The sequence below is a fragment of the Frieseomelitta varia genome, unplaced genomic scaffold, assembly GCF_011392965.1.
Source record: "Frieseomelitta varia isolate USP_RPSP 00005682 unplaced genomic scaffold, Fvar_1.2 scaffold_169, whole genome shotgun sequence".
NCBI lineage: Eukaryota > Metazoa > Arthropoda > Insecta > Hymenoptera > Apidae > Frieseomelitta > Frieseomelitta varia.
In genome coordinates this window covers 1-27,770 of record NW_025109405.1, presented here as the reverse complement: position 1 = coordinate 27,770, position 27,770 = coordinate 1, and the positions used below count along the sequence as shown (strand labels likewise).

The 27,770-nt window shown below is 41.1% G+C and overlaps 1 protein-coding gene across 2 annotated transcripts in view; it reads left to right on the top strand.

The window, feature by feature from the left end:
* LOC122538642 (protein slit) overlaps window positions 1-27,770 on the top strand; it is a 33,323-nt gene extending 5,553 nt beyond the window's left edge. The window contains exons 3-29 of one of the 2 annotated variants that reach the window (XM_043672892.1): window positions 5,364-5,435; window positions 5,680-5,751; window positions 5,837-6,050; window positions 6,220-6,383; window positions 6,890-6,961; window positions 7,125-7,196; window positions 7,309-7,380; window positions 8,462-8,605; window positions 9,588-9,745; window positions 12,398-12,548; window positions 13,198-13,344; window positions 15,118-15,189; window positions 15,292-15,363; window positions 15,987-16,150; window positions 16,956-17,157; window positions 17,320-17,391; window positions 17,542-17,613; window positions 18,933-19,004; window positions 19,105-19,268; window positions 20,792-21,011; window positions 22,711-23,020; window positions 23,110-23,323; window positions 24,005-24,466; window positions 25,454-25,654; window positions 26,640-26,789; window positions 26,960-27,099; window positions 27,297-27,770. In XM_043672892.1, the coding sequence (XP_043528827.1) occupies window positions 5,364-5,435; window positions 5,680-5,751; window positions 5,837-6,050; window positions 6,220-6,383; window positions 6,890-6,961; window positions 7,125-7,196; window positions 7,309-7,380; window positions 8,462-8,605; window positions 9,588-9,745; window positions 12,398-12,548; window positions 13,198-13,344; window positions 15,118-15,189; window positions 15,292-15,363; window positions 15,987-16,150; window positions 16,956-17,157; window positions 17,320-17,391; window positions 17,542-17,613; window positions 18,933-19,004; window positions 19,105-19,268; window positions 20,792-21,011; window positions 22,711-23,020; window positions 23,110-23,323; window positions 24,005-24,466; window positions 25,454-25,654; window positions 26,640-26,789; window positions 26,960-27,099; window positions 27,297-27,383 (4,012 nt within the window). In that variant the 3' untranslated portion in view covers window positions 27,384-27,770. Of the gene's footprint in view, window positions 1-5,363; window positions 5,436-5,679; window positions 5,752-5,836; window positions 6,051-6,219; window positions 6,384-6,889; window positions 6,962-7,124; window positions 7,197-7,308; window positions 7,381-8,461; window positions 8,606-9,587; window positions 9,752-12,397; window positions 12,549-13,197; window positions 13,345-15,117; window positions 15,190-15,291; window positions 15,364-15,986; window positions 16,151-16,955; window positions 17,158-17,319; window positions 17,392-17,541; window positions 17,614-18,932; window positions 19,005-19,104; window positions 19,269-20,791; window positions 21,012-22,710; window positions 23,021-23,109; window positions 23,324-24,004; window positions 24,467-25,453; window positions 25,655-26,639; window positions 26,790-26,959; window positions 27,100-27,296 lie in introns of both variants that reach the window. The other variant, XM_043672890.1, reaches the window with a different exon arrangement.

Sequence of the window (27,770 nt, the reverse complement as noted above, 5' to 3'; positions counted from 1 at the left end):
AGATAGATTATGGTGACGCGGTAATGATGCGCAGATTAGCCGAGCTATGTTTAAGCTCATTAAGCTTAAGCTTATTGAGTTTAAAAACATGGATTGGCTTTTCTCTCTCGTCGGGAATTAGTAACGCGAGGCTTACTTTGTGAAATGTCCTCCTCATTAAAACCTAATTAATTATAAATTCTTCTCGCTCGGGACTCGATCTCTCAACGCTTGCGGAAGCGTTAAAATTTACGGAGTAATCACTGTCATGTTTGATATCACGTCTCAACGATATCTCTGTACGCTTCTCCTGACATTTATGTCATCATTCACGATGCTGTTATTATTGATACTCGCAGTTTACTCCACAGACGAAACTTAGCCTAATCTAATTTAAAATTGTAACCTAAAATTATAAAATCGTAAAATTATAACCTGAAATTATAAAATTATAAATTATAATCTAAAACTATAAAATTATAAAATTATAAATATATTCAGGATATATTTATAAAATTTGCTATAGTAAACTCGTCGCTTCTAGGATAATCATGACTCGATTCTTCAAAGGAGTTCATTAAATCAAAATACGAAAAAAAGAAGAAACACGTAACGTTACAACCTAAATAAATACATAACAGCTTCATTCCCGGTAATTATCGACTCAGTCTACTGATGAACAAAGCAACCGCGCTAATTTTTCTAGCATACCGAACGAGGAAATTGATTAATCACAGCGCATCATCCCCCACGGGAGGTCTCCGTACAAGCTAGCAATTAGATGGCACAAAATATTAATTAGCCGTACACGAAAATTCGCCGGATTCGGTTCTACGAAGATTCCGCCGTGTTTTCCGAGGGACCTCGGCAACGTAGACGGGACAACGTAGAACGAGAACGTGTGATTAACCCATCGCGCAAACGTAGAAAGCTGTTCGAGGTGGTAAGAGGATGAAGTTCCGCTGGTAATAAATGGTTTGACACAATGGAAAGGGGCGCGGACACTCGGCTGATTAGTATCACCGCGACGTGTGCAAACGTATTGCTCTCAGCTTGAAACGCGATACCCCTCGAACCTCCCGTTGAACGTACAAGCTTGTATTTACGAGGTAATAACATTTGTTCGCTGTACACTTAAGCTGATAATAACCGGGACAAACGTGACCCACCAGGTTCCCTTTGACAAGCCTGGTGTTGCGGTGATTTAAACAACGAAACGGTTCGACGAGCATCTCCAGCGATTCCTGGCTCGAGTAGAAATTTATCGGCAAAATATGGTGTTTTCATTGCGTAAGGAACTGGCGGCTTTTATTCGGCCTGGGTACGATATTGCTTTTCCGTGGAATTTATTTCTCTCTCGGGGGCAGAGGATCTACGCGCGTTTTTTCGTTCTGTTCAAAAACGACAGAGAAACGCGTCGCGACAAATTTTCGATCGTTTAACTCGTCATGCCGAGTCACGTTTCTGCGATGAACGATTTTAGAAAGTGAATCGTCGCGCCTACGTACGATTATTTTCGAAACATTTTTGAAACATCACAGATGGGAGAGATACAGGGGAAATTTCGATAAGGGAATATTAGTGAAAGATTGAATAGATATATATATATATAATATTCAGTTACACAGATAGAAATAATGCATCGAGCATAGACAAGGGCGATTGAATGTAATTTTGCACAAGTTTCTCACCGTTCGTGAATATACAGTGATTTGTGTCATTGACCATGGACAAGGTATCTAAGTTCTCTAATTCTGTCGCAAAATCGCAAACTTAAGTTAAGTAACTCGCCCCCTTATAACTATTGCATCAATTATTAACCAATATTTTTTCAATTCTCGATATAAACTATGAGTAGACAGCGATTGAAAATATTGTGCAAACATCCTTGTGAGCGTGAGATAAAAATGGAGAGTCTCGTAGTCGAGATTCTAAAATAAAGTATAACAAACTAGACGCTGTTCTACAAAAGGCGAGCAATTCCCTTATGATCCCCAAACCGGCCACCAATCACGTCTCGTTTCATCCGACTCTTATCGCGGTAACACAAAGCCCAGTAACAGCAACATTCGAAATTGAGCACAAGCACAGAGAGATCTATAGAGAGAAATAGAGAGAGAGAGAGAGAGAGAGAGAGAGAGAGACGAGATAGGTCCAGGAAGACCTTTTGTTAGTTGCCACGAGAAGGAGCGGCTACGTCGAAATTCGGTAATTGCTTTCTGGATTGGCTGGGCGCGCGGTGGGAGTTTAATCTACCGGCACTGGTCTCGCAGGCAACACGTTCAAAATTATTGAAATTCTAGAGAATTTACGACGCACCGGCAAAAGTGCTACATCGACACATGGACACACGTTGCTTTTCACCCGGAGGGAAAGGAAAAGAGTAAGAAGTAAATTTAATTATCTCTTGTAGCCCCCCTTCCCCCTCTCTCTCACTCTCTATAGATCGCACCGGTCGACGGAATAGAAGCATTCCGCTCATGGTCGTACCAAATTGCTTGTTCAAATTAGGAACTTATCATGATCAAGCTGCAACACTGGCTCCAAATGAAACCGGCGGCAGTAAAAGCTTGGCCTTCTCCTTTTGCTCCACGGCACGTCTGCGTGGCCGAAATTCGGTAATTGCTTTCGGGATTGGCTCTCGGTCGAAATCTGCCGGTTACTTGCCAGTACACCGACGTGTTTCGAACGTACAAAAAAGGATAAAAATTAGAGAACAACGGTGGAAATCTTTCCTCGGGAATCTTCAAGGATAATTGTACACCGTCTTGCTCGAAGGTTTCACTGTGTCTGAAATTTTGATTTCGAAATTGGAAGGTGACTCCTCTCCAAGTGACCGATTTGCTACGATGCTAGTCTATAAGTTAGTCGCTAGTATTAGAAATCATCAAAACGATCAATTTATAATTTTTCAGAATATAATTCTGTTTTTTTTTTTTTTTATTTTTTTTTATTTATCAGTCCACTTGTGTGGGTTATTAGCGAACTTGGAAGCAAATATTACCATTTATTGTAGAAATTAGACTGTCTTAGAAAGTGTGTTAATTTTAGGACCGTTTCTTTATCCTTCAGAGAAGGATTTATGTTTAGTCTATTCGCGGTGTATTTTTTACAATACTGGACAATAATATGTTCCACTGTCGATTGAACTTTGCACAAGCCACAAGTTGAGGAGATCTTCTTTGTCGAGGAGATGAGTTTTTGTATTTTATATTCCGTTATGATCCTTGAGATTACAACTTGGTCGTGTCCTGATAGAGAGCGAGCAATTGTTCTTTTTTTATCGTAATAAAATAGCTAGCCACGGTTCACACAAGGTGAACTTTTGAGTTTCTGTTTCAAGCTGAAAAGTACAGATTCCGGAGGCAAGCTGTTGGTGTAATTTTGTCGAGGGTCGAGTGAGTTAGCTGCTTCTTTATCCGCTTATCTCCCGTATGGGAATATATAATACAATCCCGTATATCCACAACGTTGTATTTTTACTGATTTGGTTACTTTTTATAAAACGCACGAGACAAAGGTTTTCGTTCGTCCTTTCTTTCATCATAAACTTTGTACTGTTCATTGTTTGCACTCTTCTTCGACACAATCCTTACGCTTTACTACCCAGTGCTAGTCTCGAAATTAATTCTAGAAATAAGCACAGCAGCAGGCTGTTTTATACAGGTTTTCTCCCCAGGCCTTTTATTTCTTATTTTCGTTTCTCGCGTCCATCCTGTCGAGACTCCTGCGCTCGCTCCGTGCCCGTAGCCGCTCTCTAGCGAGCATAATTACAGGCTGCGGGTCTCTCGTAGCCAATGGATGGTCAACGATGGACCGAGCGCCGAGACCTCTAACCTATCATCGCGAGCGTCTGGTTGAAGTTGGTCCCTTCGTCGTGGAAGACGAGGTCCCGAACTGTCCGACGGATCTTCGCGAGACGTAACGCAATCTATTTAAATGAACCAAACTACGGTTTAGCGGAGGGATCCATTATCGTGATTGACTCTGCCGTTAAGAGCGCGTCGCGCTTGAAAAACGTTGCGTTGCCCATGCATTATTCATGCCACGGTGCTCGCGTACCGGTGAAATTATGACGATAAATATGATGAAGCGCAGTTCACTGTTGAGAAAACAGTTTCCGGTTAATTCATCGCCGTTATCTTGCGATGAATACCAAGAATGTCATCCCGGTGGTTGGCTGGGTTATCGATATCAAAATACTGCCGCACATCGACGCACGGCACAGTACAAAGTTAATGACAGTGTCGGTAATTGGAATTAAATTTAATATGCATATTGATTACGTTAACGCGCGCGTTGAGGGACGTTAATAGTTATTTTATGTACTGATGCCGGTAGTTATTTCATTAACAGGTTTGTTGATTTAAATTTATCAGTATCGATGCATTAATGGCTTTGCGCCATGCCACCGGCGTCTGTGATTTTATTGCATTGTAAATTTACCGTGTAGCTCGGTATTCGTTTTTTACTGGCGTAATATCGTAACAGCTTGACGCTTGATAACTTGTGTGGCCGTTGTTACGGTATATAATACTTGAAATTATTTCAATCGTCGATCAGGTTGGTTTACAATTGTCAATTATTAATCCAAAGCCCGTCGCGCTTTCCGTTCCGCTAGAGTGACACCGTGGCATCTTCTTCGTGGAGACGTTTCGCAGAGACGTAGCGGCGCGACGTGTGTCACGTGAGGCCGTGGAAATGGTCACTCGTTACTCGTGTAACGACCCCGTGAAACCTTAAACAAGCTTATAGGCAGCCATGTGACCGGCGCACGTGCACGCGGTCACACGTGAGCCGTCTACTCTGTTTGCTAAAGAATTTCCACAGGGAGGGTCATCCATAGAACCGCAGGGCAGTTGACACTCGGCTACTTTCTAAATTATTGATCGTGTGTAGAGCGAACTTGAGAACAACCGGCGCAAACTGGAACATACGACGACTGGCTGTTCCGCCAGACTTCAGTTGAGAATGAGACTTCAACTCGAAGACAGAGAACTTATAAGGAAAGGTCAACGTACCTAGAAAGTGTAGCGACTTCAACTATCGCGATCGATCGTTGGCTTCGTTTCCCTTTTTTTTTGCAAACAAACAAAGTGCAACTTGCATAACGTGTTAACCTAATTTTCGTCGCTGTGAGTGACGTTCGTTACTGAATTTTTTTTTATCGAAAGCTTAGAGAGTTTCAAAAAAAAAAAAAAAAAGAAGCTAAAAAATGATTAATTTTCCTGAAAAGAGAAGAAATAATTTAGAATTGAAACGAGATGAAATTTTAAGGAGCGAGACTCCTTTTAACGAACGCTAAATATAATACTAAACCAGATAGCTTTCTAGAATTTTGGTAACATTTCGATTAACGCTTAATCGCGTCCCTTTGTTCACAGAGACCTAAGCCACAATCAGATCGCCACGATCGGACCAAAGACACTCAGAGGGATTTCATCTCTGAAATATTTGTAAGTGCAACTTCACCATCAGTCAGAATTGAAACTCCAAACTAGTTAGAAACGATCGAAGTAGTATCAATGCGCACTGGTCAGACGACATTAGACACTTCGCGTAGAAAGAAAGACTTAAAAAAAAAAAAGAAAAAAAAGAATTGAAGTAAACTTTCCTCTTGCGTTGTTCGCAATTAACCATGATAAAGTCGACGATAAAGACTACTGATCTGCATTGAAACAAGCAAACGTTTGTTGTTAGGTTACTCGACAACAACGTGTTAACCTGCATCGACGAGGCATCGATACGAGAGCTGAAGGATTTAGAAATACTGTAAGTGGAGCGTAATTCCTCGATCGATATAAATTAAACCCGTGTGACTATGACATTATCATGCTCGTGAATTTTCTCGTTGCAGAATGTTGAACAACAACAAATTGACAATGCTGGGCAAGGAAATGCTGAACGGTTTCTCGCATTTGCGAACGTTGAAGCTGGTGGACAACCCGTTGTCCTGCGATTGCCACTTGGCCTGGCTATCTCGACACTTGAAAACTTACCCGAGGCTCGGGCAACACACGCGTTGCAGCTCTCCGATTCATTTGAAGGATCGAAACATTGCCGATTTGCAGGTTCGCTCGACAACTTGGATGTTCCTTTTAGATTTGCTGTGCCTTTAAGCTCGAGAAGAGAACCGACAGGATTGTTGTTAAAATAATTCTTTTCTCGGTGTGATTTTCGAAACGCTTTTACTTTGATCTCTGCCGCGTGCTAAAAAGTAGTTTTTCCGTGTGCAAACAGGAGCACGAGTTCAAGTGTTCCGGGCCGGTTGAGCGCACAGGATCAGAGTGTAGCGCGGAACCGCAATGCCCGCATCCTTGCAGATGCGCTGACGGTATTGTCGACTGCAGAGAGAATTCTTTGACGAAAGTGCCCACCCATCTCCCGGAGGACACCACAGAACTGTTCGTACACGTTACTTTGTCACGAGCTCTCCGCGTAGAATTGCCAAATGTCCCACGACCATGCTCGTAGAATTCTTTATTGCAACGATTTCAAACTCGAATTATCGAACAACGAATTGAATAAAATAAAACGTGTTAGAACTGATAATAACTGAATAAAATGTGATTTCAAGGAGAAAATCAATAATTCCAATAGGCTAGTTTGACGTGCAGCAAATGAGTGAAATTAAAAAAAAGAAATACGAGAATAAACGGCAAACGTTGAAAATAAAAACGACAAGAGTAAATGAATAAAGTAGTAATACGAAAACAAGTCACAGACAGATGCGAGCGTGTTTGTTTGCATCGTGATGGAAAATTGTCACAGTCTTTAATAAAAATCCAATTAATCTGATTTTTCCTCCCCCCCCCCCTCTGATCCCACCGCCGGAGGCAATTTCTACGCGGGAAAAAAATCGAGCTTGGAAGTTTTTTAACTTATTCTTTATGCTGTCAATCATTCGCAGACGTTTGGAGCAGAACCGTATCACGGAAATCCCGCCGAAGGCCTTCTCCCCGTACAGAAAACTACGCAGAATGTGAGTGACGTTCGCGATTAATCCAATTTATGTTTTTCTTTGGCGTACGCGCGCTAAAGGCGATTTTCGCCTCTCGCCGCTACGACGATGTTTTAATCTTTCTCATTTCCTTTCTCTTTTTTGTTTTTTCCTTCTATTGCATCGCGCGGCAACAACATTGCAGCGACCTCAGCAACAATCAAATCAAAAAGGTGGCGGCCGACGCGTTCCACGGATTGAAGTCGTTGGAGTCACTGTACGTACACGGAAGCGCAATATATTCACAGTAAAAAGAAAAAAAAGAAAAAAAGAAAATTCGAAATTCTCGAATGTCTTTTTCGACTGCAATTTCGTTTTCTCGGTTGCAGCGTATTGTACGGGAACAAGATCGCCGAGCTGCCGAGCGGATTGTTCCAAGGCTTGACCAATCTGCAATTACTGTAAGTTTGTTTCACGGTGTTTCACGCTTAGAAGCGTTAAAGAACTTTCCCTTCTATTTGAGATATATATATATATTGGAAATTCTATTTTACAAGTCTCACAATCAAGCTTTCTATATATATATATATAGAATAGAATCCTGAAGGTGGGACTTTATTGGAGAAATAGTCTAAAATTCCCAATAACACAAATTTCAGGATTTTTTCTTCTGCCTGATTGTAAGACTTGTAGAATAGAATCTATATATATATAGAATAGAATCTATACATATATATATATATAGAATAGAATCCTGGAGATGGGAGAAACAATCTAAAATTCCCAATAATACAAATTTCAGGATTTTTCCTTCTATCTGATTGTGAGACTTGTAGAATAGAATCTTCGAGATGGAACTTTACCGGAGAAATAACTTCTAATATTTCCAATATTCCTGAAATTTGTAATTGTTGAAGAACATTTGAGATACATTAGAATAGAGTAGAATCTTCGAAATGGAATTCTATTGGAAAAGATAGCCTCTAAAATTCCCGATATTCCTGAAATTTGTAATTTCAGAACATTAACGAACTTTCCCTTTTATTTGAGATGAACAGGTAATGATTCGCGTAATTTGCACATCTGAAATAACTTTTACATCACGCGTCTAAATGAAAAATTGTTTGATACAGAAGTTGTATGGTTAATATTTCAAAATATGACGTGTCAATTGTTTGTGTGCGTTGAGGAGTTTCGAAATTTCCAACGTCATCTGTATTCTCTTTTAATTGCGCCATATATTCTTTTTGCGACAAAACGAAAGAATATTAAATTCCATGGTCGTAAATATAATAGTAAATAGTTAGAAAGATATATTTTACGATAATTTGGATCAAAATCAGGACCCGATATTTCAGAAATTTCTAATTTCAGTTTCAACTAAAGGCTAACAGCAAAAGTCACGCAATTTCAATTGATTATGAAATACATTTACAACTGGGCGACACTGTTTAATTATACCGGGGGCGAGGGGGAGAGGGAAAATTGATGAAATACACTGCGGCCGAGTGTAAATTGACCGGTGCAAAACGAACTTTTCAGGCTGCTGAACGCGAACGAGATATCCTGCATACGAACCGATCTGTTCCGAGATCTGACCAGCCTGACTCTGTTGTCGCTGTACGATAACAACATCAGATCCCTGGCCAATGGAACTTTCGCCAATCTACGAAGCATTGAAACGCTGTTTGTATCCCGCCATTGAACCGTTAATTTATACAAATTACCGCGGCTTTAACGCTTCGAGCCCTTTCCAACGCGTTGCGCAGGATCGAATTGCAAACCCGTGTCACCGTGGCACGTTCGTTTCGTTGTGTGTGAACCACCACGGGGCTCAACAGAATATTCGGCCCCCGTTGTTGCTCGCTGATTGACACTCTTTCAGGCCGGTTTTCGCCTGCACCGCGAAAATATGGGCAAATTGTTAGATTCTGTTTGAGTTAATCGTATTATCACGATACCATTCACTCGAGACTATTAGGGGATAATTGTGAATGAACGGTGAATGTCGCGGAATAATCGCAACGTTCGAAGAATGTCAAACAACACGATTATTTAACGGGAAACGCTCGTCAGGAAAATAATACGAAACATTTTGATGAAAATTTAAATGTAAAAGAAGCAGTATTGTCGCGTTTGAATAGTTTTCTAATTTAACAGATTGATCTTGAGACTGTTAGGCGAGTCATTGATAGATTAATATTGTCGTATTATTTTTGAATAATTTCCAAAATCACTAACACTCGCCAGAGGTTATTAAGGGATTCCAATACGGAATAATTGCAACGTTTGAAAAATATCAAATATCGCGATAGATATTTACTTGTTTATTCGTCTAACGGAAGAAGCCTATTGAGAAAATTAAAAAAAAAAAAAAACACGAAACAACATTTTAATGAAAATGTAAGTGTAAAGATAGTAAAGCAATATTGTCGCGTTTACGCGTTTCGAATAATTTCCAAAATCACACACAAGGCACGTTCGATCTTAACTTGTTAAATTCTGACGTTGAAATCTGACATTCGTCGGTCGCGAAATGACTAGCCGTGTGGCAAATGTATTCCAAGTTCGTTGGAAAGGGTTGGAAAAACGAAAGGAAACGAGACGAGAGGAGATCGATCGAGAAGCAGAAGGCGATTTCGAAGAAACTTCTTCCGGTTCTCCGTAGGCATTTGGCAAGGAACCCGTTTATCTGCGACTGCAATCTACGATGGCTGAACGCGTACCTTCACGCGCACCCCATCGAGACGTCGGGAGCCAAGTGCGAGTCGCCGAAGAGGGCGCAGAAGCGGAAGATCGATTCGATGCGGGACGACAAGTTCAAATGTAAGGGTAAGCACGACCCGATTTCTCTGATTTCTTCTCTTCTAAAACGCATCGCCGGAACGCACGGAACGCAAGTTGGTACAATGGCACTGTCGGAGGCAATATTTTCCATCTTCTGGCTAACAGAGATCGTTGTCGCTGTGAGATGACTGTAAGTTGAGGAATGACTCAGTGATTTAAAGTTGCCAAGTTGCGCGCAATTGATTGCACTTTTAATACACTTTTGAAATACTTTCGATACTCAACGACTTGTTCGAATTAATTATCGATCGTCAGAGTTCGACACAAATACTTCTAATTTCTTTTCTCGCGAATTTCGATCGTCAGTCGAATAAAAACCCGCTCTGCTGGATTATACAATTACTTATTAATTGCAAATTAATTTTTTCTTTTTAAAATCCAAGTAATAATATAAGTAAATTATACCATAAATATTTTATCAAGATATATCTTTTTCAGACATATTACTATTAAAAAAGGAATATATATTGTTATAATTAATTATAAATTTATAAATATATATATATATATATACACATATATATTATTAAATAATTTATCGAAAGACGACAGACGAAGCGTGGCGAAGAAGAGATACTCGAGAGAGAAAGAGAGAAAGAACGAGAGAACGTACATACTTGCTACTCGAGGCGCGCGTGTTCAAGAATAACAACAGCGACACCATTTTCCCTGTTCCTCGAGCCCGCGTATTTCACCTAATTGCACTCAAGTCGAGCGGAATCAAGTAATCGCGTTTCTCCTCCACCTGCGGGCTGTTTTATGCGCGGAGCAAATGACACCGAAAAATAAACTGACACGTATGCATGTACGCATTGTCCTTAAACCGCGTTCCACGACGCGTAAGTACAAGTGCAAACCCTAGGAGAGAACAACTTCTTGGCTATTTTGAAATTTGACAAAATTGAAGAGAGACTACGATTCGTTTCGGAATTTTTAATCGGCAATAAAAGTTCGCAACAGTCGTAAGTGCGTCGATTAATCGAAGTCGAAGATCGACGACCGGCAGATCTGTTCGCACCGGGTTACCATGTTAACTTGGTCGGCGATAAATTTTGATAATGAACAGTAGTAGCGGCGATATCATTAAATTAAGCATCGACGCGATGCCGCACTCTCTCACACACACACACACACACACACACACACACACACACACAAACACAAACACGTTAATTGAGTGTTGAATGTCATGGTGCTCCGAGGTGAATATGTTTATGTATGAGTAGGCGCAGACGCGCGCGCGCGCTCGCCGGTGATTTATCATCGCATTATACGCCGCATTACAAATTGTCCGCCGCGATACACGCGGCGTAATTATATCGGTAATTTGCGTCCCGCGTTCAATAACGCGGCGCTGCACGCGGTGTCGCGTGGCCACTTTCTCCGCGAGCATCGTTCCTTCCTCGATCCGACTTCACCGAAACTGCATCGAGCGGTCGAATCGATTTCGAGTTCACAAATTCGATGGTCCGGCAATCGAGACTCGAGATGAATTTTCTCGCGACTTTGACGACTGACGGGAGTCGCGATTTCTCGCGATACCCGCGTGGTTCCCTTAACGCGGCGTTGCATTTTCGTACAAATTGAAGTTGAGTGCCTCTGCAACGGCACCGTAATTTCTACCTCGCGGAAACGGAGGGCCATTAACGTGCCAGTGCCGTGTCATTTCGTAAGTAAAAGCTGACAGCGTGTGACGTTTTATTAGGACACGTTCTCATTCGTCGACGTTGCCAGTGACGGGACTTCGTAGTCACTTTCTTTTTTTCCTCCCAAAGACGAAATTGGGAAATTTCTGTTCCAATAATCGTCAATGCTTCGTCTTATCCCACTGTTCTGTTCCATCAATCGATAATCGATAATCGCCGAATCTTGGAAATGAATAATTAATTATCAACACAGTCAAGAACTGTTGCAGTGTTTTTAATCGATTAATCTCTTGCGCTTGAATGGAAATATTTGGCCCAAAATTGCAACATTTTCTCAGTTTTAAGTATATTGAAATATAACCCAGGCAAAATAAATGATAAGTTTATCACTTCTCTAGTAATTTCTATCTATAGTGATATGCCGACGAGTTCAAAAGAAAAAGAAAGCGACGAATTGTATACGGTTCGGTCACTCGTCATGGTCCGCAATCAGTTGCCAGCGCAACGTGGTTGACCTCTTGCGCTGGAATGACGTGCCCACGCAAGTCGAGAATTTTTTGTTTAAGAGAAAAATTGTAATATTTTCTCAGTTTTGAGTATATCGAAATATAACCCAATTAATAAATTTATCACTTTCTAGTCATTTCTATCCAGTGATACACTGATGAAATCAAAAAGGAAGACGAATTATTCTATATGGTTTGGTCGCTCGTTATGGTCCGTCAACCAGTTGCTGGCGCAAAAGGTTAAAACCGAAAGCCACTGGCTCGATGGAAGTTCGTCGTGTCATTTAACGATTAAATTACCTCCAGCTGTTTATCAATGATATTCCAGTAGATAGAGTACCGTGTTACGTTCCCGTTCGCTTTTGACTTTAATCACTGACTCATTCAAGAACGACGCTCTGTGAACCTGAGGAGGAAAAGGCAGGTCAGACGAGAGAGATCGTTTGAAGTAGATTTTGTATCCGGCTGTTTGTACTTAGGCGACGAGGAGCTCTTAACGAAGAGAGCCGGCGAGTGTATCCTGCCCGGAGAGTGTCCAGAGCCGTGCGTTTGCAACGGGGCGACCGTCGATTGTTCGAACAAGAAGCTAACGACGATACCGAAGGAGCTACCGATCTACACGTCCACCCTGTGAGCACATCCTTATTAAGCACTGCGCTTATTTTATTTTAATTAAATCAATTAACCGCCGGTGTGTCTGAAATTTAATCGAACAATAGCGTTTAATTGAACGACAACAAGACGCGCGTTCGTCAAATCAAACGCTCAATCAAAATCCCATCGATCGGGAACAAACATATTCCCCCATATTCCTGACCGAATTGCAAATTGAGTCGAATTGAATTAAAACGTACCGTTGAAGATCAACTTAAAGATTCGTTCTAATTCGCGCTGTTGTAGCACGAACAACCGTTAATTAATTAATAAACGTCGAGGGGGAGGGGTGTACAAGGAGAAAAGATCGATCCATCCAGTCGATCGTGACCGGAACGTCGATTCGGATCCCTTTCTCGTTTCCTCGTCTCCGTGCGAGAAAATTAATTTACACGGCCGGCGAGATAATTATCTGATTAAAAGCCATTCTCCGTAGTGAGCAGAGAGGCCGGGAGCGAGAGACCGGGACAATGAATCGTCGGGCTATTATTCGAAATAAATTATTCGAACTCGTTTAATGGATCGACGCCCTGTAGCGCGATTAATTGCTCGCCCCGTATCGGACGCTAACGATAGAGACTCTAACTTTCTCGTCTCCCCGGGCTTTCTTTGTCCATGCGCCCAGACTGTTGGCCAACAATGAGCTGGATAAGATCAAAGCGGACGGCCTGTTCGAGAAGTTGCCGGAGCTGCAGCATTTAGACTTCAGGAAGAACAAGATCTCGCGCATCGAGGCCTCTGCGTTTTCCGGCGCTCACAAGCTCACCGATCTGTAAGTTTCTCTGTTTTCTTGTTCTTTTTTTCTTTCTTTTCTCTTTGTTCCTTTTCTTACGTATTTCTATCTCCCCTCGAACGATTCCCAACAGTTTAAGGAAGAAATTGTTCTCGATAAGTTTCGACGTGATTAAAGAGCAGAGTTTTCGAAACTCCGTTTTTTTTTTTTTTTTTTTTTTTGAAGAAGAAAGTTCTCTGTCGAGGGAAGAAATTATTCGTTAATTTTTAATGTAATTAAGACGGGTGTTCGATCGAAACAGAAAGAAATTTGCATTTCAATTTTAATCGAAACAGTTGTGATTTTATTTCGATTTTTAAAGTTGAATAGACCAGTTTACACCTGCTAGTCTTGTATAAATCGCCGACGATTAACTCACAATCGACAATTGTGCTTGAAATCCGTGGCTCGATCTGTGAGAAAATTGTTTTGTTCTTTCTTTTTTTTTGTTTCTTTTTTTTTTTTTGTCTCTGCGTTTCTAAATGAGAATAACGGAGCAGCGTTCAGACTGTCGAGATTGCTTGCGTTATTTGTGCCTAACTCGATCGGGACTTTGAAACGAGCTTTAACGAAGCAGAATGGGATTTAATTTTCAAAGGCAATTAACGGGACAATGGGTCGATTAATTAGATAGCCGAAGGGGTGGAGGGTGGCTATTACTCCTGTGTATTTTACTACAGAGACAAGTGCAATAAGCGAATGACGCGTGCTCCCTAAGGAAAAACCAATCGAACGATGAACGTTTTCCTTTGAATATAAATTCAATATCACTTTATGGAAATGTACAGATACTTTGCTTCCTGTCGAAGACAGCCTTCGCTGTTCTAGCAGAAAAATATTGACTAATTGAAAGTTATAAATCACAAAAGTTTTGCGGATTAAAGATTGAATAGATATTAATTTAAATTCAATTAGGACGTAATTGAACCAATTGGAAACAGTCGTTGAAAAATTGTCAACGATTTGAACTGATATAACTTTGTGAAAAGGGATCGTACAACTTGGTCTCATTTCAAAGTCAAAGTTTTTTTAGACACTTCTAAGTGTGTGAGGATACTTTTCCTTGAAAAATTGTAAAACTCAAACGTTTGTAAAGACATTAAAAAAGTATTTTCATGATTAGATCCATTACAGTCTTGAAGATTGAAATCTTTTTTCACTATTTTATTGAACTTTGAACATCAGATGACAAAATGTTAAGATTACTGAAATTTTTGTCTAATATTCAAAATTGAAAAAAAATCGTACAATAAGTTCTTCAAAAGGAAGACTTCAATCTTCAATATGATGATGGATTTAGTCACAGAAAAGAAATTTTTACAATTTCCAAGAAGAAAAGTGTTCTTGCCTTTCCACCATTGCCACGTAATGTAATAATCATCTTTGAAAGAATGTGGATTTAGTCACGTCTGTCAAGATAATGATTTCGAAAATGGATCATTGTATGATGTACATATTTAAATTACCAACAGTTTATCATTACTAGCACAATTATTCTATGTACGAATAATATTAAAATTCGTTTCCTTTTGAAGGCAATTCACGAAAAATACGATAGTACGTCGTTCCTACGCGACACAATAATAATTCCCGCGCGAATTTTCCATAGTTTCAAGGGTGCGACGATGCGCACGAGCATCGATTCCCATCGACGCGTAAAGAGAACCCTCTCTCTCTCTCTCTCTCTCTCTCTTTCTCTTTCTCTCTTTCTTTTTAATATTTCGTAGACCGCGCGTGCTTGTCCGCGTGCAATAACGAGCCCTCGTTTCGCAGACTCTTGTCGGAGAACAGGCTGAGGGAAGTTCACAACAAGATGTTCACCGGCCTGACGAATCTTAAGACCCTGTGAGTAGAAACTTTTATGTCTCCTCGCATAAAACGGTATCACTCCCCCTCCCCCCCTCGAGCGATACTGTATAACCCTCGTCGAACATTATTTTCACACAGGAACCTGCACGGGAACGCCATAACCTGCGTTATGCACGGCTCGTTCGACGGATTGACGCACATACGCACCATGTAAGTATACCTCGAAACGACCCGAGGCTTTTACTAGCCTCGTCGCTCTACTCTCCTTTTATTTCCTCCTTTTCTTTTTTTTTTTTTTTTTCCACGTGAGATCGATCTTCGACCGACGCGAAAGGGTTTGTCGACTTTTGTTTCCCCTCCTCGGAGGAAAAACATCGACACGTGTTACGTGTTAAATATCAATTCGAAGAATATCAGTTCGACGAGGTTTTAATCGACAATTGTGCATTATTAATCACGACGTAATAAATGTTGGACCGATAGCATGTGCTATCCTGTACGTTCGTGTAAATGAATTTGTCGTTAATTGCTTAAATACAACAACGGGCGTAAGTACGATTCGTTAACGTGCCGACTTTTCCTGAAACGAGACCCACTCGCCACACTGCGATCGGAAACGTGAACGTTTCAATCAGATTAATATCGCGATTATATGAATTACGGTTCATCGGTATTAATACGAGATACGAGATTCATTAATTATTGCACGTCTGCGCGCGTTTTCGATACAAAGTTTCGCCGTCCACTTCGCCCCCTCCTGCCTCGTCTGATAAACGTGCCTCCCTTTCCATAATTCACATTCACCGGTCTAATAAATCGCTTGGCATTTTCAGCAACATGCAAGGCAATCCTTTGTCGTGTAATTGTCATCTCGCGTGGTTCGCCGGATGGCTGAGGAAACGCGACATGTCTGGCGTCGTCGGACACTGTCACGATCCTCCCCGATTGAAGGACGCGGTCGTCAAAGATATACCACATCACGAGTTCAAGTGCAACAGTAAGATCTTTTTGTATTTTTTTCTTTTTTTTCGCAAAAACTTAAATCTTTAACCCTTTGGCTACTAGTTGGCGCCTAGAAGTGCTTTTAAAATTTGCTATCGAGATACTGTTGGCTCACTTCGCGTTCCTTGAATCGAACTATAGACGGCTGGTAAAAATCATCCACGATAATTGCAGCAAACCTCACTCGGATCGGACGCGAATGAATTTTAATCCAGCAATTACATCTTCCGTGAGTCACGTGTTATTTAAACATGATTTTTTTACAATTATTTTATTTAATATCGTCAAAATGAAAAAGTGATGAATTAATTACAAAAAGGCGCGAATGTGTAATGTGTAGAAAACATAAGGAAAGAAGGGAGTCGTATTACGAACACAAAAGTGTAATGTAGGATTATGTTTTGTACCATACTTTACTAGATTATTAGATTTCGAAATGAAGCTTAAAGAGTAATACGTGCACCAACACAGAGTAAGTAAATAATACGAATAAGTAAATAATATTGGTCGAATGAAATGCAATTCAATGTTTCGATCATTTCGATATTCTGAGAAATGCGCGCGTCGTTCTCGTTCTTCAACTTCTACTATAATGTCTACGTGTAAAGTCTGCCGTAGCCAAAGGGAAGAGAGAAATTTAACAGACCTATAAATCACACGATGAATCAATCGAAGAAAAGAGAAACGAAGGTTATAAACTGTCGGTACATCGTACGATATTTTTAATTTAATTCTTAATCTCCGATTGCTCGAATCGATCGCGAGATTAACGATCCGCCGTCTGTTTTACGAACCCGCAGACGACAGCGTGGGTTGCCTAGGAGACGATTACTGTCCACCTCAATGTAATTGCGCCGGGTCAGTGGTGAGATGTTCGAGGTCTCAGCTTACGGAGATTCCACGTGGGATTCCGCCGGAAACCACCGAGTTGTATTTGGACGTGAACGACATCAAGACGATCCAGCCCGAGAGACTGAACCACCTGAGGATTCTCACTAGACTGTAAATAAAATACGCGTGTGACCTCTCGTAGCGTTACCGAGATTCAGAACGAAAGAAAAGAAAAGAAAAGAAAAGAAAAGAAAAGAAAAGAAAAGAAAAGAAAAAAAGAAAAAAAGAACAAGAAAAACTTGAAACTCTCGTTACTCTCGTTTTGCTTTTCAGAGACCTGAGCAACAATCAGATCGGGATGCTGTCGAACGACACCTTCAGGAATCTCACCAAGTTGTCCCATCTGTAAGTGTCGGCACTTTTACTTTCGATTTTCCATTTCGATTCGATCGCGAAATGAAACCACGAGCGAGCGAGAGACAAATTCTCGATCAAACGCGTTGTCAACCAAGGAAAGAAAGAAAAAAAATAACGGATGACCGGATGAATTTTCAGAATTATCAGCTACAATAAGCTGCAGTGTGTCCAACGGAACGCCCTGGCCGGCTTGAAATCGCTGCGGATAATGTGAGTCTCGAACTGCATAATTTCTGTTCTGTTCCGGCGAGCACAATTGCGTTGATTCATACCTTCCTTTCATACGTGTTCGAACATTTCGAGTCGCGTTTCATAAATCACGAGGAAGGAATTACATCGAAATCACGCGATAAAAGGTGGGGAGGCGGGGGGGGGGGGGTGGCGAAAATCGCGAACACAGTGGCGAAAGAGCAACCATTTTTCTCGCGAAAGTACCATTTTCTGGACGGAATACCGCAGCTTTCAGTATGCTTTCGGTTCTTTGTGAGTCTCGCGCGAGTACGCGTGGAAATTGGGGAGGGGAACAATTGGAAACGGGGTATATACATTAAATTTCGATAATGGAATAAATAAAAGCGACAATATCGGTGGTAAATTAACGCGGGCGAGAGCGTGCCATTTTATCGATCAAAATCGGCTCGGCTGATTTATCGCCGGCGCGTTTATTCCGCTGATTGCGTTATTAATTTCTTGATGCGGGCAATTTGAGGAACGATTGTTCTTTATGGCTGTAATTATTATAATTAATTCGTTAAATCATCCGCGTGTACGCAAAGTTATGAACAGAGCGATTTACGCTTACCCGGTGCCGATATTACGAAATTCATTCGAGATGAGCGAATTCGGAGCGGTATTCTGTATCTCGCTTCATATTTGCAAATAATTGCTCGAATATTGATAGAAACTCTACGGCGTTGTTACGTGATAACGTCGATCTCGCTGATTAATAACAGCATCGTTTGTTTAAAGAGCTAGCCGTAGCACGGGACATACAGGAACACATACATGTACATGCATACGTACATAGCTCCGTCGGTGTGAATTTCTTTAATTTTCAGCTCCAGAGGGCAAAAGTGCGTTATTTATAGGATCGCTTTTGTCCGCTGGACAGTTTCAGAAATCTAACTCCTCGTTAAATTTATATTAAAATTTTCACCGTGAGTGTCGCGTTGATAATGAACACGAGGCAACTAATCTTAATCCTCTATCAAGATTACACGAATATCCTTTGTACTACGTCATTGTCACAGTGTTCCATTGTTACAGTATAATATCGCGTTCCACCGTGATACATATATACGAACGCGGACATTAATTTTCACGCCGGCGGCAGCACAATTAAAAAACTTCCTTCGCCTCGGCGTTTGAACGGTTTGAAATTCCAACAACGTTCAATGCAAAATCATCGAGTAGCAGGTCGTTGTCGATTTTTTTTATTTTATCGACTAACTTCGACTTGTTTCTTGAAATTCTCCAATCCGGGACTTCTCCAGTAACGATCGTTTAAAATCTGGATTTACACCCGCCAGGTCCCTGCACGGTAACGACATATCGGTGATCCCCGAGGGCGCGTTCGAGGATCTTCAATCTATAACCCACCTGTGAGTACCCTCTCTCGCTAAAACGCACTGGTTTCCACTGGTGTCGATAATTCACCAACCACTGGTATGTATGTGTGTGTGTGTGTGTGTGTGTTTACAGCGCTCTGGGGTCTAACCCGCTCTACTGCGACTGCAGCATGCGATGGTTGGCCGAATGGGTGAAGAAGGACTACGTGGAGGCAGGCATCGCGAGATGCATGGAGCCCCCGGCGATGAGGGACAAGCTGCTGCTCACGACACCTGCGACCGCGTTCCAATGCAAAAGTATGTATTTCCTCGACAGTTATCGCGATCGTGGCGAGAGCGGCCAGCTGTTGCTGACCAGTCAATTGATTCCAGTACGGATTCTACCACTCGCTGACTTTGCGAGAATACCTATCCAATGTGTGGCTCGACAGCTCGATAACACCGATCTGAGAGATATATCTCTCGAGTGAGTCGAAGTCTCAAAGGTTCGATCTGTTCATCGTGTTCAAAGTTATTGAATTATCTTGCTGGTAAAGATAGGGCTGGGGAATCGAAGCGAGTGAACGACGCGAGCGACAAAATCGAACAGAGAAAATCAGAGGAAATTTGTTTGAACGATTTCATTTCCCTCCGCGTGTAAACGGGCTCGTTTTACGCGAATGAAAATCCAGTACGATAGAAAAGAAAATATTGTAAGGAGAAGCGTATTTACTTCACGTGGATTAAAGAAGAAAAATAATAAATGATGATTTTATTTCAGAAAGCAAAAGTAAATTTTATTCGATGTACACTGTAATTCAAAACAGTCAACCCCTTCATTACCCTTGTCGCTTGAAATATTTGCAAGCTCGGCTTCATTTTCATTGTTAATGGTCAGTTGTTTTGGACAATTTGTTTTCAAACTTATCGTTTGCCAAGGTTTCATGAATTTGCTGCAACGTTTTTTTTAAGTGTCGCTGAAATTTTAAGACTTGTTGATCGATCGATGCATAGTATATTTTCTATCTACACTGTATTTTCTGGCTACAATGTAAATTCAAATTACGTGAATTGGTTTAAAAAGTATCGCATAAATGGAGAGACGAGTGTATTTTAGTTTTTTGGAACGAAGCTTCCGAAAAACCAAAGAATGAAACCACAATCAAATTCTGATTGAAAAATGTGAAAGTAAATTTCTAACCGAAACTGTTTCCTTTTTGTCATTTGTTCTCTCTGTAATAAATAAATGTTCGGTATTGAAGTTGACAGAAATTTCTTTTTGCTTGCGTTAAAAATACAATTACGTATATTATAACAGGAGTGGCCAAACTTTTGCACGTGCCAATTTTTTCTGAAATGAGCTTAAATTACTTCAACAACGAAAACGTGTTTATAAGTAATAAACGTATAAGAAAGCAAATTTCATCAAGTCAACATTACATTGGAACAGTTTTATTTTTAAAAAACTAAGGGAAATTGACCAACTAAATTCTAACAAATAGTCGCGCTGACTTCAATATCATTATATCTTGTGTTATTCTTTTCATTTATCAATCAAAACAATGTGCTCTATGCACCACCAGAAATCATGAAATGCCCACGGTTGGCCATCCCCGTTGTAACGCGTCGTTCAGGAATTTCGATTTCTCATTGTCAGGCAGAAATGTCTCTGTAAATCGCTGGCCGGTGTCGCTCAACGATCGATGGATGTTCCGCACGTGCAGATGTTTTTGATTTCTCACTGGCCCGTGACGCAGTCTGTTTAGTTCATGGTTTTTTGGCCCGTTGTCACAATGGGGTACTAAAATTGCTCATTAATCGTAGACCTTTCTTCCGCGCAGCCAGCCAACAGCCAGCCGAAGTCTTGGCCAAGTGCGACCTGTGCTACACCTCGCCATGCCAGAACGGAGGATTTTGCGAGGCGCTCCCGGACCGGAAGTTCCGTTGCAAGTGCGCGCCAGGATATCATGGGGACCGGTGTGAACATAAAATTGACGCGTGCTATGGAAATCCTTGCCGGAACGCCGGAACTTGTAAAGTATTGGAAGAAGGAAGATTCAGGTATCAAGCGTCTTGACTAATCTACCAGTAGAGAACTTTCTGGCAAGCTCGTTCGGGTCTGATCTCTATGTGCTCGTTCAGTGGTGCCCGTAGAATCAGTGTCTGTCCACGAATTCCAATCGCGCCACAAAGTCTTCCCCCTTCTTTCTTTCTTTCTTTCTTTCTTTCTTTCTTTCTTTCTTTCTTTCTTCTCTGTTCTTTCAACGAATCTTGAATTTCTAAAGCGATCTTTAATCGTTGATTTATATCAATTATATACAAATATATTATTATATAAATAATAATGTATACAGATATATGTAGATAAATATATTATTATTTAAATGATAATGTATACAGATACATGTAGATAAATATATTATTATATAAATAATAATATATATAGATACATGTAGATATAATATAAATATATTATTATATAAATAATAATATATAGAGATACATGTAGATATAATATAAATATATTATTATATAAATAATAATGTATACAGATATATGTAAATAAATATATTATTATATAAATAATAATATATATAGATACATATAGATATTATTATATAAATAATAATGTATACAGATACATGTAGATAAATATATTATTATATAAATAATAATATATAGATAATATAATATAATATATGTATATATATATATATATATATATATATATATATATATATATATATAAATTACGACAAAAGAGAGACGCGGGACGTTGCGATTGGAATTTTACTGCAGACACGGAATCACGATGTTCGAACATCGTGTGTGCATTTGCTGTAGCTCTGTCTGATGGCTACCTTCCGCGGACGCGGGAGGCAGTAGTGTTGGTCAAAAATTGAGTAGACGTGCACGAAAACGTACCGATGTATTTACTTATTTGGCGAGACAACAGCTTTGAGTATCTATCGTGTAGAGTATTGCATTGATCGTGGCGAAAGTTGAAATTGGCATTTGTTCGATGAGAAAAGAAAAACCTATAATTTGGCTGTAATGTATCTCACTGTCTAGTAGTAAGAGTCGATGATTTGCGAGTCCGTCTGTCGGATTTCATATTTCCCTCTTCCTTTTTACGTCTTTTTTTTCCTTTCTTTTTTTGAAGAATTCGTAAACATGCGAGGAAAGACTTAATATTCCCTCCAGCAAAAAAAAAAAAAAAGAGAGAAAAACGTGGAGAAACAGAAAATTCACGAGGCAAGTGTATTTGCATTGTAAAAACGCTGTTTAACGTACAAGTAGAGTATGAAATGTAGTTTCAGTAGCAGTAAATTGCACGTGCAAAAAAGCGTGCACTGTTGTATGAATAAATAAAACGGGACCTCTGCACGTGAGCCCCGAAGAGTAGCAGGTACACGTAACGATCTATCGACGAAGCGCTTATAATACAGCGTTTCTTTCCTCGAGAGCAATCTCGATTTGGCCTTGTTCATTATACAAAAATATCACGACAAAATCAGGTACAAGTAATCAGTATTACAATTCTTTTTTCCTTCCTACGAAATACTAAATGAACACAGGACAAAAAGTAAACGAAAAGTAGAATTACGACTGAAAAGGAAATTTTTCTAAACGTTCGAGAGAAGAGAACAAGGATGAATAGTCGATGAATCGGTTACGTGTAACTAAATCAATTGGCGGATATACCGCGATCGAAGATCATGGTCAATGTCTCGATTGACGATCAGTCGGTGTGTGACAGTTGCGACTGCGCCCCCGGGTACAAGGGACTTCGATGCGAGAACAACGTCGACGACTGCGAGGACAACAAGTGCGCGAATAACGCAACCTGCGTCGACCTCGTCCAAGCCTACAGATGCGACTGCACCCCAGGATTCATGGGCGAGTACTGCGAGGAGAAGATACCCTTTTGCACAAAAGGGCACGACCCCTGCGAGAACGGGGGTCGATGCGTCGACCACGGGACCCACTATAGCTGCGAATGCCCAATCGGCTTCACCGGCTTCAATTGTTCCACCAACTTGGATGACTGCGTTGATCATATGTGCCAGGTATGTCTTCTCGTCCAATCGGTTCTATCTTCGAATCGATCCATCTACCTTTCTAATTTCATTTTTTTTTTTCTTCTTCTATTTTTCAGAACGGTGCTACTTGCATCGACGGCATAAACAATTACGAGTGCAAGTGCGCGGCGGAATATACGGGCAGGTACTGCGAGGCAGCACCCTCGACAGCCATGCTCTATCCACAGACCAGTCCGTGTGCACACCATGACTGTCAGCACGGTGCGTGCTTCCAACCTGCTCCCGCTTCCGCCGCGGACTATCTTTGCCAGTGCCACCCCGGCTACACCGGTAAGTCGATTCTCGTTTCACCGAGAAATATATCTTCGTCCACTCCGTCAATGAATTCCAAATAGAGGGAGTTCAAAAGAGTCATTTTTCAACCACTGATTCACAGTGCATTCAGCCGGCAGAGTAGTTTCATCTACCGACTACGTTTTTCGACGTGACGCGATCTTAACATTCCCCCACCATGGAAATTAGTTCCCATTCTGTTTCACAGCAAGCCATACAAACTGCTTGAGTAGTTTACTAGGTAAAGAAAATAATTTATATGTACATGTATGTAGCTAATGTGAGTACCGCGGCCGCGACGCAGTGGGGGGATATCGATGCAGAGGAGTGGGGAGATAGCGCTAGGAAAGTAGGGGCAAGGGCCGCCAATTAGCCATCTTTGATCTCTAAATTTACGTTTTCTCAAGCTAACTTCCCAAGACGCAAATTTCACATAGACTTACTGGTTTTCGCACATTTATTTTAAAACTGAACCTCTAGAAATTTAATCAAGAAACGAACAATGCTAATTTAACAAACGTTGCCTGCATTTCTTCTTCAATTCCGTCAAAAATGCAGAGAAAGAACAATCCGAAAATGCTCGGTGAAAAATCCGATTGTACAAAACGCGCGAATACGTGGCCAGCGCACAGTTGTAGAAAGGTAGCTGACCAAAGATCCTGATGAACCTGGTTAAAGGAAAACGATGCGAGTACCTGACGAGTTTGAGCTTCGTGGACAACAGCTCGCTGGTCGAGCTGGAGCCGCTACGCACGAGGCCCGAAGCGAACGTGACCATCGTCTTCACGACCACGCAGGAAAACGGGGTTCTCCTCTACGACGGCCAGAACGGCGACCATATCGCCGTCGAGTTGTTCAACGGCCGTGTCAGAGTCTCGTACGACGTTGGCAACTACCCAACCTCGACGATGTACAGTTACGAGATGGTCGCCGATGGCAAACCCCACGTGGCTGAGCTGCTCGCGATCAAGAAGAACTTCACGATGAGGGTCGACCGCGGTCCTGCTAGAAGCATCATTAACGAGGGTCCGAAGGAGTACCTGAAACTCGTCACGTCTATGTACGTCGGCGGCGTCGCTCCCGAAGTTGCCAACATTGCGTTCACGGAATTTCATCTGAGGAACATCACTAGCTTCCAAGGTAAAAATATGTTTCCCATTAACCCCTTGACTCTGCCGTTTTTAAAAGTGTACATCTACACGAGTGCGAGACGCGATTATATTCGTTATAAAGCACGGAGTACGTGCAGTTGTTGTAAAATTGAATTAAATTATGAGGAAATGACAGTAAATTTTTATTTGAGAAATCAATGGTTTTATCGTTTAACTTGATTAATATTGATAGCAAGAAAATATATATATAGTATCAGGTCTAGTCTCAAGATATTCCAAAATGTCTAAGATTTACAAATATCTTTCATTTTCCACAGAAAATTTGATTTAAGTAACAATTTTTCTCGCGTTACGGGTAAAAACAAAAAAACTTGCATTTCTTTATAATGAGTACAGTCATTCACAGCCAAGAGGATGCCATTCCAAACTCAGCGTGTCAAATTAAAAATTTCCAAACATTTGTGTTTATTACATAGTAGTTATCACAGTGAGCGAGTCTTAATTATCCAGTAACCAACTAACTCCATCACATCGTGTGATGAGTTTAATAAAATTTTCCAATCGAATCAAGAAACTAACTTTCAGACGTTGGTCATTTATTCAGGTTCAGTTTAGTCATTATTCTTCACAAAAGGAAATACAGATCAAATATTATGCCAAATGTCATCAAAATCAATGATTCACACTTCGGTGTGTTGCAAGTGTATCTTTCGAATTCAGTCGGTAGGTTGGTCACTCAAACAAGCCAGGCTTTCTGAATCGAGTAGACTTGTTGCACAATAAAGATAAACCAAGTCAAACCAGAGTTGTTCACAACAGTGGACGGCCCTTCGACACCAAGTAATACACACAAAGGTACACAATCGACACCGACGGCCGCCTGTGTCCTCAACAATCCCATTGTTGTTCAACTTGTTGTTCGACACGCCGGGATTTCCAGTTTCTGACAATTCCCGCAACCAGAATGTTAAAATTGACTAGCGGTGTAACGAGTTCCCCTTGCCGAAACTTGCAGGCTGCATCACCGAGATGTGGATCAATCACAAGTTGGTAGACTTCAGCAACGCCGCCAAGATGCATCGCGTAACTCCCGGATGCACCTCGAACGAGGAAGAGGCTGACGAGGCGCGAGACGTTGTGGAAGCGGAAGGAATTATGGGAAGCGGCAGCAACGAGGAACCGATACCACAAGAGAACATGGCTCACGAACATTCCGGTACAGTTCGACCGCCTTTTACACCTTGCTCATCAGTTTGATATTTGACTTGACAGTATGTTACGTGAAATTTCCATTCCATGTTGGATCGGAACATCCCGACAATATTGGCTCGATGCTAACACTGAGTCAATGATAATCCTTGTAAAGTCCAAATCACTTGTTTTTTTATATTTGGTCATTTACGCTACTTTCTCCTTCCATTCGATTTTTCTTCGTCGGGAGGAGGGAGAAAGTAGCTCTTTTTCATCAAGTTTAGAGACATTGTAACGTGGAATAAAATTCTTTAGAAACTACAAGTGTTCATTCCTGTAGGAAAAACACCACAAATTTAATCCATCACGTGGTTTATAATAAATATTAAATATTTATAATAGTAATATATAATAAATATATAATATTTATATTAAAATTTATATTATATTTATATTTATATTTATTATATTATATTTATATTAATATTTATATTAATAATAATAAATATTATAATAAATAGTTTATTAATATTTAAGTAGTTAAAAGAAAAACTGAGTAGATCCAAATACGGCGATTATAATAGACGATAAAAAGAGAATCGAAGTTGTCACTATACCTGCACTCTACCACAACTCATGATACTCACGATGCTCACGATAAAAATCTGGTCGAGTTTCAAAAAAAAAAAAAAAACCCGACAAGAGTGGTCCAACAGAAGACGTAAGTTTAAGGTTTTAAAAACTGACTGATACTTTATTTTACATTTATATGAGTCCACAAGGCATATGACTACTCTTTTACTCGAAATCTTACTCTCAAAACTTTCGTCTTTGCTCATGTATTCTCATAAAACTTGGACGACTAAAACAAACAATCTGAAGCCTTTCTTCGCTGCGACAATCGCATTGGGCACGCAGCGGGAACAAAATTCCGAGCAACGAGGTTTCCTCACCCCACGAATTCCTTTACGCGGAATCCGACGTATTAATATTGCAATTCCGTGTTGCAGACATCGTTATGACAGGACCCGGCGCGATAATCTCCGATCCCTGCGCGGGACACGAGTGCAGGAAGGGTTCGCAGTGCGTGCCATCGCCGATCGGGAACGGATATACCTGCCGGTGTCAAACTGGATGGCAAGGACGGTATTGCGAGAAAGGTAGGCGCTCCGCGCGAGTTTGCCCGAGAATTCTTTTTCTTTTTTTTTTTTTTTTTTCTCTCGAGAATTTCCAATTTCGTCGGAACGAGCATCGAGAGAGTTCGTTCGGAAATAAAACAAAAGAGACGAGGAAAAAATAGAATTGGATGTAAACGCGTCTGTTGTTGCAGCACCGACGTGTCGCAAAGAGCACACCAGAGAGTATTACAGCGAGAACGGATGTCGGAGTCGACGACCAGTGAAACTTGCCAAGTGTTGGGGTAGTTGTGGCAACTCTTGTTGTTTGCCACGGAAGACGAAACGGCGCAAGGTACGTACGAATTCATTACGCGTTTCACTTATCGTCAGCGGTGGTAACCTTTGCCTCGGTTGTCAGACGCACGCGAAAGTCGAACGACTTTGAGCGATGCAGAGAAGTTGCCGGCCAACAACCATACGTGCATGACGTGTCTATATCTTCGCCCTTCTCTGACTCTAAGTTAAACGAAGACTGACGTCAATCCGCAGGTTCGACTGATCTGCGCCGACGGTATGCGGTACACGAAGGACGTCGATCTGGTGCGCAAATGCACGTGCACCCGGAAATGCTACTAGCCAGGACCGAGGGACGTCGAGCGCCACAGGTGTCCCATAAATACGCGTCGAGACGTATCGAGACCGAGAGGAAGCCCCCGAGAACCGAGACAGTGTCCCAATTCGAACTTTCTATGTTCGCGGCCGATACGGCGAGAGTGGGTCGCCGATTCGCGGATGAAAGTCCTCCTTCTCCTCCTCCTTCTCCTCCTCGGCGCATCCTCGTTGAACGCGTGACGAAAGCATTGGGGCCCGCGGACCGCCAGGCCTTCATTCTCTTCTTCGCGAGGAAGAACGAAGACGAAGAAAGAAAACGATGGACACACACTCGCAAAACAGTACACAGCCGGCTCAGTGTGATATTATATTCGAACGTGGGAAGAAAGAAAAAAAAAAAAAAAAAAAAAA